We start from the raw sequence: 16,328 nt of genomic DNA on the forward strand, positions 1-16,328 counted from the left end.
CAATTGGAGGAGCCAAGATTTGAACCCATGACCTCTGACTCTAAAGCCCGGGCTCTTTCCACTGAACCATGCTGCTTCTCAAACTACCGGGATTAGCAGCCATGCTGCTAATCCCGGACTACCTTTGTCCATCCTCTTTCCAGTTCTCATCATCTTTGAGAGGAGAAGGAAGGCCCAAAAGACAGGAAGAGTGTCCACACGTCCCAGTTTTCAGCCCCAACTAACCTGACCCTTAGGCAGAGAAATGGCTGGGTTATCTGATAAATAACCCAACTGATTCAATTGTTACCTGTGAATGACTTGCTAAACCATAATCCTCCCCAAAACGTTTTTAAATCATTAGGTAGACATCAAAAATAGTGGTTTCCTTGCTGTTCTAGGGGGAAAAAAGATGGTGACTAGGGAAGCAATCTATGGGGAAAATCTTTCAGAAAATCTGTTATTCCATATTTAACAACTCCAGACAGATTGGCAAATGATAAAGATTTTTCAATTAAATGCATATTAGCATATTAAGAATCCGCAATCATGAAACCTAATTGGAAAATCTTGTTATTTTTGCCAGTGTAACTGTATGGAATCTGTATTTTACATTTCAATTAGAGAGATGAACCTATATTTGGTGGTTTTCTTGTAACCAAATATGATTTGTAAAAATAAGTTTCATATATCCTTTTGATTTGTATAATGTGCAGTGTGATTCTCATGACCTCTCCCATTGTTCAAAGCAGGTGCTTAGGATCTTGCGGGTTAGCATCATGTCTTTGAGAAAGAATGAGGTCTGTAGTTGTTACTATTGTACAGTCAGGTTTTAGATGCTCTGTAAGAGTGTGAAAATAGCAGTCCTTGCTTTTTGGAGCTCATCTGTAAGAGGCGATAGGCAGAATGAACTCACAGTAAGCGCTGAATAAATACGATTGAATGAATGAATGAATTTGAATAAATTTTATCACCATCACTGGTATTTATTGAGCACTTACTGTGTGCCTCTGCACTGTACTAAGCGCTTGGGAGAGTACAATGCAGCAGAGGTGGTAGACAAGTCCCCTTCTCACAGTCAAGAGGATGGCTTGTCTTGATAGGCTTTGAATCACAGCTCCACTTGTCTTGTTTCTTGACAAGAAACTCCATGCCAGAACTGAGTACAGTGGTCTGTACGCAGTAAGAACTTGTAAATACTATTACAGCACATGTACATTTCTATAGTGTATTTATTTTTATTCCTTTCTCTCCCCCTCTAGGCTGTAAGCTCGTTGTGGGCAGGGAACATGTCTACCAACTCTTATGGTGTCCTCTCACTAGCACTTAGTATAGTGCCCTGCACACAGTAGGCACTTAATAAATACAATTGATTGATTGATGTTACTACCACTACTACTATGACTATCCTAAGTACAGCAATGAAAGGGGAAGATGTGAGGCGCCTCTTTCCCCTCAAGCTCGAGAGGGTTTTGTGGGCATAAGAAAAGTCCTGGTGAAAGGCAGAGCTGGGTTAAAGGAAAGGGAATCAATGGGGCTTCGCGAGAAAGTTTCCTTTTTCTGGGGCAGAGGGTTATGGCGGGCTGGTGGAGGGAGGCCAGGGCCGGCTGTGGCATGAGCAATTGAAATCGAATGCGGAAAACAACCAAGAGCCCCAGAAAAGTTGAGATGAGAAGATATATAGTGTCATCGGGATGGGGGAAAAAAATGATTTTGAACTGACTGGAAGGACGACAGGTAAGAAATAAGCAGGCCATTAAGTAGAGAGCTATTTGAGATTTTTAAATTCATTTTGGGCTCATTTAAAAAATGGCTTTATTTTTCTTTTAGATAGCACATTTGAGATCTAGGCTACTATGCACAAAACATTTCCCCAGCTTGTCTCTCAAAATAATGTATTGGGGCCAAAGGCACATTGTTTTGGAAGTTGTGCAAATTTATGTATATTTAAAATGGTATTTATGGTATAGAATATGTTGTAAAGTACATTTTTGGCTGTTGAAAGATTAACATAGGAACAGATTTTATAATATATTGGAAAATGGTCATCTCCAAATAAACTTAGGGGTGAAAATGGAGACCCATTTGATTATCAGTTTGGAGTATGCTTCAAAGAAGAAGAGTTAATAAAATTGTGGTATTGATCGTGCTACTGTCCGGACCCCACTGAGATCATATTTCTACATGTCATTTAAAGGAATGATTCTCAGTTATTGTCCACAGTCGAAGAGGAAGAGGCAGAATGGATAGAGCACGGGCCTAGGAGTCCGAAGGACCTGGATTCCAATCCCAGCTGTGCCACTTGCCTGCCGTGTGACCTTGGGCAACTCACTTCACCTCTCTGTGCCCGTTACCTCATCTGTAAAATGGGGATTAAGACTGTAAGCCCCAGGTGGAACGTGGACTGTGTCGATCCTGATTACTTTGAATCCACCCCGGCACTTAAAACAGTGCCTGGCACATAGTAAGCACTAAACAGATACCATTTTTTTTTAACAAAAGACTCTCCATCCTGTTGAAAACAGGAGAAAAAGGTTAGCACCGTCCCTGTGTTGTCCTTAGGAGCTGAGAGGTGAGGGGTTGCCCTGGGAAGAGAGGTGAGAAAGGGATGAGAAGAGATAGAGGAGGGACCAAGACGGAATGGTGGTTGAAGTGATAAAATGGGAGGCGGGGACAGAGCAAACTCATTCGCAAAGAAAACAGAGGAACAGTCATGATCCTCTGTGGGGGCAGATAATGGATAGCCATTTCTGCTGTAATGCAGATATTGTGTTCTCGTGGAATGGCAAAATCGGGTCAGAGTAACCACTGATTGAGTGGCAATTGGTGCGTTCAAACATACTACCTTGACTGACAACTTCCTATACAAATTCCCATATTATTGTTATAATAATAATAATGATAATAATGGTATTTGGTAAGCACTTACTATGTGCCAAGCACTGTTCTAAGCGCTGGGGTCGATACAGGGTTATCAGGTTGTCCCATGTGGGGCTCACAGTCTCAATCCCCATTTTACAGATGAGGTAACTAAGGCATAGAGAAGTGAAGTGGCTTGACCAAAGTCCCACAGCTGACAAGAGGCAGAGCCAGGATTGTGTTACGTCCATCACTAGCAGAATACCTTACCCCCTTGCCACTCAATTGTATTTTATTAGATTAAATGCTGTAAAGTGGCATAAACAAAATACTACAATGAAACTGAGGCAGAGTTGGAAAGCGTAACAGCCTCACACCTTGACTAATGCCATGTGGAAATACTTGACAATTTCCTGCACCAATAATAGTAATAATTATGGCATTTGTTAATTGTTACAGTGCCAGGCACTGAACAAGGTGGGGGATATAAGCAAATTGGGTTGGACATAGTCCCTGTCCCATGTGGGGCCCACAGTCTCAATCCCCATTTTACAGATGAAGTAACTGAGGCCCAGAGAAGTAAAGTGACTGGCCCAAAGTCACACAGCAAACAAGTGGTAGAGCCTGGATTAGAACCCATGACCTCCTGAATCCCAGCCCTGTGCTCTATCCACTAGGCCTGGCTGCATCAAGCCATCATCAACTCGCGGATTGTTTTGTGATCAAAGTAGACTCATGTTGTCAGAAGAACGTTCCCTAATTCTTCCTTCGTGCTACGTCCAAACTGGGTGATAATAACGATGATAATAACAATAGTAAGAATGTTGGTATTTATTAAGCACGTACCGCATGATAAGACTTGAGGGAGATAAAAGGTAATTAGATTGGACACAGTTCCTGTCCCACATTTGGCTCACGGTCTAAGTAGGAGGGAGTAGGATTTAGTCCTTGATTTACAGAAGAGGAAACTGTGGCACAGAGAAGTAAAGCATCTGGATCAAGGTCACACAGCAGACAAGTGGCGGAGCCGGGATTAGAACCCATATACCAGGCCCAGACTATTTCCACTAGGCCAGGCCATACTGCATGATGCTCTCCCATGACCTCCGAGAGTGTACTAGGACCTCACGAGAAGTCGATTGCTCTCCCAAGAGAAACACGACATTAGAGGAATATCATTATCAGAAGTGTGTAGGAGAGAAGCCATATTGAATCCAAAGGAATTGATTAGGCAGCGCAATCAAAGAAACTAAATCAGGATATCTGGAATTTTTCAGCTGCGCAAATGGTCTTGGGAAAGTTATTTCATTTCTCTGTTCTTCATGGTCTCCATTTGTTCCGTTGCGACTGCACCCTTTAAAGACTCCCATCCTGGAGCTGTCAAAAGTCTTAAATGTCTGCAAGTCCTTTTTGCTTTCTGGTTGACATTTTTAAAGTAGACTGTTTTTTAAAATTACATCTGTGATTTCAGATAGAAATATTCTAGAATCTGAAACGTTTTGGCCTCATTCCTAGTTGTGGCGCACTCCTTGACCACGTTGACTCCACCCACGGCCTCTACTAGCTGTCTATCAAATCTGTCCCAAATACCCTGCAAATCAGAACTCGCCCCTACAGAAATCGAACTTATGCGTGACTACCTTTTGATGTACTAAAGATCTCTTCTCTGTACCAGTTCTCCCTGACCTTTATGTTCCCGCTGTCCTTCCTAAGCATCTAGTACAGTTACCAGGTGCTCAGTAAGTACCATCACTACTACCTTTGATTCCTCTCTATCATTTATACCCCACATTCAGCCTGTTTCTAAGCCCTACCGGTTCTTCCTCTATAATATCCCCCCCACCCCAAATCACCCCTTCCTCTGCCACCTTTCCCAACACGAACATGGATCACCTTCTCAACACCTCTTGGCTGAAGTATTGTATAAGCGTACTGTAACTACTTACTGATCTCCCTGCCTCTCTCCTCTTCAGTCAGTCCTACACACAGCTGCCATCCGAGCCCATCTCTCTTGTCCCGAAAAATCCTCAGTGGTTCCCATTGTTCTGTGGTAGAAAACAAAAACTCCTGTCCGTCTGCTTAAAGACTCCTCACCTGGCTGCTGTCCTCGCCCACCGCATCTTCGACCTTGAGAGAAAACTTCCTAATATTCCCATCTAACTCTCCTCTGATCCTTTGTCCCACGCCTTCCCCCCTCTGCTTGGAATATTCCACCCTACCCATTAGATTTGCAAAATGCCACCTCTCTTTTCCATCAAACCTTTCTATACAGTCCTCCATGGGATGATCATCCCCCCTCTGCCTTAACCCATCCCTTATCTGCTTCTGTGGCATGCTCACGTTTGTCTCTTGACTTGTGTCTGTTATCTCCACCTTCCCAATCTTAACTCTGGTATATTTGTTGGTTTAGAACTACCGCTTTACCATTAGATTGAAAGCTCCTCAAGGGCAGGAGTTGGGCTTTTTAATTTCTTCTGGATGTACCCCAAGCACCTAGTCAATCAATCAATTAACGATGGTATTTGTTAAGCGCTTACTATGTGCCAGGCACCGTACCAAGCGCCGGGGTGGATACAAGCCAATCGAGTTGGACATGGTCCCCATCCCACATGGGGCTCACAGTCTTCATCCCCATTTTACAGATGAGGGAACTGAGGCACAGAGAAATGAAGTGACTTGACCAAAGTCACACAGCAGACAAGTGGCAGAGCCGGGATTAGAACTCATGACCTTCTGACTCCCGAGCCCACGCTCTATCCACTACACCATGCTGCCTTCCCAGTCTTCTAGTCCAGATCTTTGCCCAGAACAGATCTGTGCCTAAAAATGTTGTCAGCACTAATGTTTTTACCTTACTTTTTGTTTTGGCTCATTGACAAAATTGTCCTACTAATATTTTTTCTCTTTTTTTGAGATTTTTGTTATGTTTGTTGATGCACTGAGAGACAACATAATATGGAGGGAGCCAGATTCTGTGGAGGTTTCTGCAGCTCTGCCTCCCCTTGTCGTACACACCTATAAGTGGGTGTCTGCCTATATTTACATAGAAGCAACAGGGCTTAGTGGAAAGAGCACAGGCCTGGGAATCAGAGGACCTGGGTTCTAATCTCAGCTCTACCACTTGTCTGCTGCGTGACCTTGGGCAAGCCACTTAACTTCTCTGTGCCTCAGTTCCCTCATATGTAAAATGGGGATGAAAACTGTGAACCCCACATGGAACAATCTGATTACCTTGCATCTACCCCAGCGCTTAGAACAGTGCTTCGCACATAGTAAGCGCTTAACAAATACCACAATTATTACGCACACATGCTATTTCTATAATAATAATAATGGCATTTGTTAAGTGCTTACTATGTGCAGAGCACTGTTCTAAGCACTGGGGAGGATACAAGGTGATCAGGTTGTCCCAAGTGGGGCTCACAGTCTTAATCCCCATTTTACAGATGAGATAACCGAGGCCCAGAGAAGCAAAGTGACTTGCCCAAAGTCACACAGCTGACAATTGGCAGAGCCGGGATTTGAACCCGTGACCTCTGACTCCAAAGCCCGGGCTCTTTCCACTGAGCCAAGATGCGGCCAATATTGACATAATCCCATTGAGGGCGTCTGATTAAAAAACGAGGAGGGTCCTTTACATCCTTCCAACCTCTAGCCCTTTAGAAGTTTGCAGTTACTGCTTTGTGATCTGCCTCTTTGCCTCAAGGACTGCACAACACCCTTGTTCGAAACACCTTGTTAGGCACTGGTCTAAGCACTGGGGTAGATAAAGGATAATCAGGTGGGACACACTCCCTGTCGCACCCGGGGCTGTCATCTGCATCCTCATTTTGCAGGTGAGATAACTGAGGCCCGGAGAAGGGACATGGCTAGCCCAAGGTCACACAGTAGACAAGTGAGAGAGATGGGGCTAGAGCCCAGGTCCTTCTGACTCCCAATCCTGTGTTCTATCCACTAGGCCATACTGCTTCTCCTTCTGCAGCCAGGAGGGTCTTGGGGCAGATGGACTGACAGCATTCCACAACTCTGGGGTGATCCCATACCGGCTTCTGGGGGACCCCAGGGAAGCAGCAGCAGGGGAAGTAGAGGCCAAAATTGATATTAAGGTGGAGATTATGAGCAAGGCTTGTGTTTGTACTTCTTTCCCAGCGCTTATTCCAGCGCTGTAACTTAGTAAATACTATCACTACTGCAAGGACAGGGCGTGTTCCTTTCCTGTTACTAAATACAACGATCAAACACTGACGGGAGGGTTGTTTGCGAAACTGCCTCTCGCTTACCGAAAGTCAGTCAGTCAGGGGTAGATATTTGCCATCGTGAGGAAAGGGGTGTGCTTTTTTTTTGGAGGGGGGGACCTTGAGCCAGTTAGAGATGAAGAACCGGGTAGAACGTCACCCTCTGAGGGCTATCCACCCTCCAGGGTCGGGGTCCCGGGAGAGGAACCGGGTGTCAACTCGTGTGTGTCCCCTCTCTGTTCCGCAGGCTGGAAAAAGATAGCATTCAGCAGAGCTGTAGCAACACCACAAAGGCCCAAGCCCTGCGGGCCCAGCAGAGAGAGCAGGAGCTGACACAGAAGATGCAGCAAATGGAGACCCAGCGTGACAAAACCGGTAGGTGGTAGGGAGAGATTAGAGCCTGGGCACTCTCTCACAAGCCAGGCCCACGCCTTACTGTGAAATGACATCAGGAACACCTGTAACCTTTGGCTGGCCGAAGCGAGCAGATGCTAACTACACCGGAGATTCCGAATTACATATTAGTTAGCGTTTAAAAGAGAAAATGGAAAGCAATGCCCACTGTCTGTTGATTTCAGAGTGCTGCTCTCACATCTGTTGCACCATCTGGATTATGAGTTTATTTACCTGTGTTCAAGAAACGTAAAGCCGAGACAGACCACAACAAAGTAGAAAAACAAAGGGCTCTTTTTTGGCCGGATTCTCCGGCACACATGTTATATAAAGAAAATAGCATCAGAAGCTCGGCGGGAAACGCTCCGAGCTTACAGTTAAAGTCTCCTGAATAGCATTGAACAGTTCCCACAGTTACACACATTATAGCTCCTCTAAAAGCCTAATGAGTTTGCTTCAGCATCCAAACTGGAGAAAAGCTTTAGCCATTAATCGGTTCTTAATTCACTGTCGCAGCTGGATGCAATTCAGTGGCTCCAAATTGATATGTTCCTTTATTTAATCTTTGCAGCCTCGAACATTTTTAGCCCGGATAGGTTTTTTTTTCTTTCCCCCCACCATTCTAGAAGAAAGATGCTGAATGCTTTGCATTCTTCAAGTTCTCACAAGCGCCGTTAAAATTCACTAAAACCCAGCATTGACCACAGCTGGCAGCTTGGCTAGAAGCTGGCATCTTTCATCACATCGGCTCGCTTGGCACAGACGTGGATGGCCAGAAGCCCTCTTTACCTTTAATCGGAAAATAAAACGCCTTCCGAAAATTGGATTCGTTCAACCGGGGCGTGAGGCGGTTCCTTGAACTCACAAGTTGTGTGTCCTTAGACAACGTTTAAGATGAGGACATTAGAATCCCCAGAGTTGATTCTCTCCTTAAGCAAAAGTGAAACAAAAGTTCAGATGGGCCTTTCTCTGCCAGCACAGTGTGGCTTAGTATATTGCACCGGGACGGCGTCTTTGTCTACCAAGTGACACCACCGAACCCGGGCAAGAATTAAAAATGAATGAAGGCATCCTCTGGAGCCATTACTGGATACACCATGCTTTTGAAAATTATCATAGGGTGAAATCGTTGGAGAGCTCCGTTGTCCTTGACTGCGATCCGACACCATCATTCTTTTAATATGGGAACAGATCATTTGAGTCCACCCCCTTTTGTTCTTCCAAGAGCCCTGTCGCCATCATTAGAAACTCACTATAGATAGGGCTAGACGGTCGGTCAGGATCATTTTCAAATGGCCTGGATTTATTCCCGAATGTGGTAATTTAACGACTGAGACTAGAAGCTGAAAGTCCTCACGCCCGTTCCCATTAGTCTTCATTTTTCAAAGTACTTAAAATCTGCTCTCGGAAAACACAACTAACCCCGTGGCAGAGAAACAACTCTTGGGTCAGCGTGAAGCAACAGCTACAGTTGGTAGCATCTCAGTATTGAGTCAGAATTAAAATCCGTGGGACACTGTGTCCAGAGAAATAGATTCCAGCCAAGGCACAAAAGACACCAACTTATCGTTGTTGGGATTTTCTAATGGTATTTGTTAAGTGCTTACTGTGTGCCAGGTAATGTACTAAGCTCTGGGATAGATCCAAACTAATCAAGTTGGACACAGTCTGTGTCTCACGTGGTGCTCACAGTCTTTATCCCCATTTTACAGATGAGGTAACTGAGGCACAGAGAAGTTAGGTGACTAGCCCGAGGTCACGCAGCAGACAGGTGGCAGAGTCAGCATTAGAACCCAGAGCTTTCCACTAGGCCCTGCCGCTTCTCAATTTAATTGTGAATTTAGTGGTTAATTTGGCCTACTGAGGAAATCCAAAAGGGCCTCTGTTAATCAGTCAGGAGACTTCACTACTACCCCCATTTCTGTCCAACGTGAAAAGAGCAGAGAGAAAAAAAAGTCTGAAAATCTGGACCCGAATGAGTGATGCTTGTGGGTTTTGTCAAGGAAATCACTGTTCTCTTCCCAACTGAACCAAGCAACTCTGAAGAGTTGTCCTTTTGTACTGAAAGATGCTTATAGTCCTATAAACAGATGAGCAGTCTGATCTCTGTTTATGAGTAGCCAAGATTTCAAGTACTTAGTTCAATGTTCTGCAATTAATCAGTCCATCAATGGTATTTATTGAGCACTTACTATATGCAGAGCACTGTACCAAGCTCTTGGGAGAGGACATTTCAACATAATTAGCAGATACGCTCCCTGCCCACAACAAGTTGATTGAGAGTTGTGGGTAGAGGACCAGAAAGTCTGAACTTTTGATCCGGGGGTGGTTTTTTGCCCTTTGAACCAAACCATGTTACAACTGCCTCCATCAGAAAAGGGGGATAGTGAACATTTATTCATTTGCCGCATTTTGGGGCTTCCCAAGTGCTTAGTACAGGAATCTGCACACAGTAAGCGCTCCATAATTAGGATTGATCGATTGATTGATTTGGGTTTAATGGATAGGACAATGGAGAAGCTCAAGATGAAAGCGATAGGGGTGAGGGAGCTGAAGAAAGTGATTTACAATGAAGTCTTTTCACGAAAAGCGATCTGGATTGGAAACCACAGCCGCAGGTGAATGGGGCTGATGACGCCTCTCGGATAGGGAGCGAATTGAAGGGCAAGAAATTGCTCCAAGTGATTGGAGTTTGTGCCTGTCCTTAGAGAACCGATTGCAACTACACTGCAGAATCCAGCTCGTGTATTTGCACTTTTTAAACATTAGAAAGCCTTTTCTTTTTCTTTCCTAACATCACGTCTCCTGTTGGTGGACTATTTTGTTCCTAGAAAATGAACTGTATTCACTGCTGACCTCCCAGAATGCATTTTTGGCCAAGTTAAAAGAGGAATGTTGTACCCTGGCAAAGAAACTAGAGAAAATGACAGAAAAAAGCAGGTATGTGTCAAAACTCTATACCCACATAGTGCAATTAGAATATAATGTTCTCTGGGTGGTTTTTCTCTCTCCGTTTGAGAGCCAGAAGTGTGTCTTTTGTTTTCTCTGTTCCCAGCTTTCAGTCAAGTGCTGTTTGCATTTCATGCTCATGCTTAAAAATGGACTGATGTTGATGATGATGGTAATGACATGCACCCTGGTTTTTACTCCTTTCTATTTATCATTTTGCCATGGCATTCCTTCTACCTCCAGTGATACTGACTCTTTTCAGTGCTGCCACTAATATTATATGAAACTTATCCTCTTCTCATGATCATGTATAAGCGCTTATCATGAATAGTAATATCATGAACATTATCATGAATAAGCGCTTGTACTCCTAAGCGCTTAGCACAGTGCTCTGCACACAGTAAGCACTCAATAAATACGATTGAATAGAATGAATCATTTTCTATTGTCTCCACCTTAAAGCCTATTATCTACATGTATAAAATGGCTATTTCTCACTCTCCCTTTTCCAATCCTTCCCTTTGCTTTTTTTTTTTTAGGTAACTTTTGACATCTTATCGAAATGATCCTGTCCTAATTAAATTGAGAGTGCTCTTTAACAGAAAATGGCCAGTGATGGTCAAATGCAGTTTATTTGCTCAGCTTTGTATCACTGTTAATGGCTCTTGTGCGACCGGTGCCACTTGTCAAGGAAATCTGCCTTCCGTAGGATGGATCGTTCGATTGGAATTCTCTTGAGAAACAGTGTTGCCCAGTGGATAGAGCAGGGGCCAGGGAGTCTAATCCCGGCTCTGCCGCTTGTCTGCCGTGTGACCTTGGGCAAGTCACTTCTCTTCTTTGTGGCTCAATTCCCTCATCCGTAAAATGGGGATTAAGACTGTGAGCCCCGTGTGGGACATGGGCTCTATCCAATCCGATTAGCTTGTATTTACCCCTTGTGACTTGTACAGTGCCTGGCACGTAGTAAGCACTTAACCAACACCATTAAAAAAACCAAGTATTTTCCAGGCCTCATTTCTCCAGGAACCTCTGAAAGGTAGTAGCTCTCCCAAATCTTTGTAGGTTAGGAAGCAAATGATAGCTGTAGAGCCAGATTCAGAGTACAGGCTTCATACAGCAAGTCTACTGCTTTCCATTCAAACTTGACATCTCCTCCAAGAGGCGTTCCCTGACTAAGCCCTCCTTTCCTCTTCTCCCACTCCTTTCTGTGGCACCTTGACTTGCTCCCTTCATTCATTCCCCCCTCCCAGACCCACAGCACTCCTGTCCATTTATTGACATTAATGTCTGTCTTCCCCCCTAGACTGTAAGCTCACTGTGGGCAGGGAATCTTTTTGTTATATTGTTACATCGTACTCTCCCAAGCTCTTAGTACAGTGCCCTGCAAGCGCTCAATAAATATGATTGACTGACTGACTTTCCATTCAACCTCTCTCTTTCATGCTTCCTTCTCTCAGTCAGTCAATCAGTCAGTCAGTCAATAATCGTATTTATTGAGCACTTACTCTGTGCAGTGTACTAAGCGGTTGGGACAGTACAATATAACTGCAGGTAGACACGTTCCCTGCCCACAACAAGCTTACAGCCTAGAGGGGGAGACCGACATGAATAGAAATCGGTAAGTTAAGGATATGGCCATAAGCGCCGTGGGGCTGAGGGAGGGGTGAATAAAGAGTGCAAATCCAAGTGCAAGGGTGACACGGAAGAGAGTGGGAGAAAAGGAAACGAGGGCCTAGTCGGGGAAGGCGTCTTGGAGATGCGCCTCACTGAAGTTGCGGGGAGCGATCGTCTCGGTCAGCGGTTACGCAGGTTCAGTAGAATTGCCAAATGATGGCAGGGCGAGGGAGACTGTGGAGGTGGGGGAGGTGGGAAATGGCACTGCCAAAGCAAGCCAAGCCAGGGGAGCTGGGGGAAGAAGAGGCTGGAGAGAGAGGTGAGCCCTCCCCCTACATCCCTTCTGCCACTCCTCCCTGAAGCTCCCTTCCACCGGCTGTTCCCACAGCTGGGCGAGCTAGAGTTTCTGATAAACAACCAACATCCTTGCTGAATCACAGCAGCAGACTCCTCAGGCCCGCCTCTTTGAGATGCCGGTTTCGGTTGAAGTGTGGAAGCGGTCCAAGAGGAGAAGTAATCTAGAAAAGCGAAGCCGGAAAACGAAAGTCATTTGAAAAATGACTTTGAAAGCGAATGCGGCAAATATAAAATGGCTTTGAAAGAGCAATAGAGATGCTAATGGTCGACGGTTGGAACGTTCAGAGTGGGTAGAGAACGTATCCTTCGAGAGCTTATAGCACGTAGAAAGTGTTCAATAAATACCATTGATCGATCACGCCTTAAAAACGTCCAGTGGTTACTCATTTATATTGTTGCATCAACAGGATTGCCTGATAGTTGGCTTCAGGGCCCTCAATCAGTTAATCAGTATTGAACTCCTACAGGATGGAGAGCTCTCTACTAGGTGTTCAAAAGAGTGCTCTTAGAAGACGTGATCCTTGTCCTCAAGAAGATTTCAGTCTAGTGGGGAAGACAGACACCAAAGCATATTACAGCTCTTCCTCAACTGTCTCTTTGTTACCTCTTTGTTCTCATCACACTAAACCACCACAGGATAGATTTTCGCTGTGAAAAAGAAGCTGTCCCATCTCCCGCTAATCATCCACCCCCTTGCGTTTAATGGAGCTGGACTGATCGAGTTTGGAACCAACTCAGGGCGGGAAGGGGATCGTCATTACTATCACAGCTGATAGTTGTTGAAAATTTAGTTTGTGCATAGCACTGGGCTACCCGAACATTAAAGACAATCTCTGCATATACAGAGAGTACAATCTAGCCAGAGGCGGATCGAAAGTTAACTTTCAAAGCGGTAAAACTGGCCCTTTTCCCTCCCCTCCTCCATCCCACGTTCGGAAATAGAAAAGGCGTTAACGTTCGAGAGATTCTACCCCTTCTGGAAGGGCCGGCTGAAACCCAGGTCTCTCCGGCTAAGTCCCCGCCAGCACACTTCACCCCCGCCCGAGCTGACTTTCTGACGGCATCTCGCTCTCGACCCTCCCGTCTCCGACCCACTGTGTCTGATAAGAACAGCATCTGCCGCACGCAGGCTAGCCAGGCACCGAGTTGTCATCGCAGCACACAGTGAAACAAGACCTCCTGATGAAGGGCACGGAACAGAAATAGGTGCCAGATACTCTTTTTTTTTTCCCCCGGCAGGGGCCTTTCCTCTTCCGAACGGAAGCTCACAGGCATCGACTTTGTAAGTGGGCCGTTGCTTGTCTCGAGGCATTCGAATCCACCCAGCGGCAGTTAGCCTATACCCACCTTTACGACTGAAGCACTACGCCACAGTCATCAGTCATTTGCTTCCCACCATAACTGGCACCGTTAACAATTCTGGAAGGATCCGGAAGGACTCAACACAGCAGTCTCTGATAAGCTGATTCTGCTGTGAGAGTCCCGTGCATACGCGGAGGAAAAAAAATCTTTGGATAACATTGGACGGATAAGCTAACCTGCTCAGAGTTTATGCCAAACATCAGCTCAGAATGGCTGACGGTTTTTCTCGTTCCAGATAAGAGGGTGTTGTCTTTGACGCACCCCGGATCTAAGCAGCGGCACCTTCTCGAGCTTATCAGCTGATGGGATTTATTGGCACTTACTGTGTGCAGAACGCTATACTAAGCACTTGCGATCAAGTTAGTAGATATGATCCCTGCCTACAAGGAGCTTACAGCCAGAAGGGAAGACAGACATTGAAATAAATACACATAGACACTAAGAGAGAGAGTTAGGACAGACAGATGCAGTCAGACAGAAGGATGAGTCAAGGATATCCTAGCCCAGGAGCAAGACCTGAAGGTTATTTATATTACTGCTTTTTTATGGTGTTTGTTAAGCTCTCGCTATATGCCAGGCATTGTACTAAGCGCTGAGATACATATAAGGTAATCAGTTTGGACACAGTCCCTGTCCCACATGGGCCTCACAGTCTTAATCCCCACTTTACAGATGAGGTAACTGAGGCACAGAGAAGTGAAATGGCATGCCCAAGGTCACAAGAGCATCTGCTTCTTCCTATGGTTCCAAATGGTGGATTGGCCAATGACTGATGTGTTCCACAGTGTCATTTGCGAAAGAGCCCAAGTATCCCAAAATGGCTCACTAAAGGCAAAGGATGCCAAACACCTGCCAAATGAAGACAGGAAAGCATCCAAGCACCCATCTGCACCCACTATTCCCCAGCCCTGTACTCTTTCCCAACACTTAATACAATGTTCTGCCCAAAGTAAGTGCTTAATAAATACTAATACTACTCTGTTTCCATTCTACTCTGTGGCTTTAATTGGTAATGAGAACAAGAGGAAGAGGCGTTGCACTAGTAGTAATAGTATTTATTGAGTGCCTGTTGGGTGCACCACTGTGTTGTTCTAAGCCTTAGGAAAGTACAGCAGAAGCATAAAACATTTGCTTTACTGGCAAGGAACTTACGTTCTGACTGGGAAGACAGACATACAAAATATTGCAAATATTACTCTATTTATTTATTTATTTTACTTGTACATATTTATTCTATTTATTTTATTTTGTTAATATGTTTTGTTTTGTTCTCTGTCTCCCCCTTCTAGACTGTGAGCCCACTGTTGGGTAGGGACCGTCTCTATATGTTGCCAACTTGTACTTCCCAAGCGCTTAGTACAGTGCTCTGCACACAGTAAGCGCTCAATAAATACGATTGAAGGAATGAATGAATAATAATACTACAACTGGCATTGTAAGCAGCCATTTGGTGCTTCCAGAAGAAAATTCCCTCCAGACAACAGTATTCAATCCATCAGTCAGTGGTATTAATCAATCAGTCAAATTTATTGAGCGCTTACTAGGTGCTTAATAAACATTTGAGAGAGTACAATACAACAGAGTTAGCAGACAGGGGTCCTGTCAACAATGAGCTTACAGTCTAGCGGGGGAGAAAGATATGAATACAGTTAAGTAATTTATAATATATAATTTAAAGATACATACATAAGTGCTTTAGGCTGTGAGCTCGTTATGGGCAGGGACTGGGTCTGTTCGTTGTTGTATTGTACTCTCCCAAGCGTTTAATACAGTGCTTCGCACACAGTAATTCCCAAATAATCTGATTAGCCGGCATTATAAAGTAACACTACACTTTTCTCTTTTTTTTAAGTAATAATCGTAGACTGCAAGATAGATTATACCACATGCTCATTGTGGCAGGGAACTCTGTTTTACTGTACTCTTCTAACTCGCTTAGTGCAGTGCTCTGCACTGTAATGGCATTCTAACGGTGTTTTCCGAAGAAAACGCCCCTCCTCCGAACACGCTTCCGTAGGGTAGGCACGTTCCGTGCCATTGGAATTACAATCGTATTTATAAGGGAGACGATTAAAGATTTATTTCAGTGGCTCGAGGGTTAGTAATTTACCGAGAGTAGATTGCTTTCTGTCTTCAGGCATGGATATGAAGCTTCAAGACTATGCCACCATCATCATCATCATCAGTACTATTTCTTGAGCACCTACTGAATGTGAAGCACTGCGGTAAGCACTGGAGATAGTGTGACAAAAACAAGATACATGTATATTCCCATCTGGGTAGTGTTTCCTTATGCTTAGTCCAGTGGTCTGCACACAGTAAGTGTTCGATAAATATTTTCACTCACTAGTACATGGTCACTGCCGTCCATGAGCTACCAGCCCATGGATGGATGGACAGATAAAAATGATTTAGAAATGATAGAAGAATAAGACCACAGCAGGAAGTGGTTCCAGAGGGTAGCAGGGTGCAAATGTATGGCATTAGGAAAACCCGGAAAGACAGAATAGCAACGAGAAGGAGAGCACTCATTCTTCCAGGAACGGGAATTAAACCAAGCTCTCGCCGCTACGGTCCGTG

At 44.7% G+C, this 16,328-nt stretch overlaps 1 protein-coding gene across 4 annotated transcripts in view; it reads left to right on the forward strand.

Annotated features, from left to right (window-relative positions):
• The window catches only part of SDCCAG8 (SHH signaling and ciliogenesis regulator SDCCAG8), a 148,220-nt gene that overhangs the window by 94,275 nt on the left and 37,617 nt on the right, over positions 1 to 16,328 (forward strand). For 3 of the 4 annotated variants that reach the window (XM_038761018.1, XM_038761019.1, XM_038761020.1), the window contains exons 14-15: positions 7,321 to 7,448; positions 10,298 to 10,406. In XM_038761018.1, the coding sequence (XP_038616946.1) occupies positions 7,321 to 7,448; positions 10,298 to 10,406 (237 nt within the window). Of the gene's footprint in view, positions 1 to 7,320; positions 7,449 to 10,297; positions 10,407 to 10,954; positions 11,026 to 16,328 lie in introns of those variants that run through there. The other variant, XM_038761021.1, reaches the window with a different exon arrangement.

This window comes from Tachyglossus aculeatus, chromosome 19 (genome assembly GCF_015852505.1).
Source record: "Tachyglossus aculeatus isolate mTacAcu1 chromosome 19, mTacAcu1.pri, whole genome shotgun sequence".
NCBI lineage: Eukaryota > Metazoa > Chordata > Mammalia > Monotremata > Tachyglossidae > Tachyglossus > Tachyglossus aculeatus.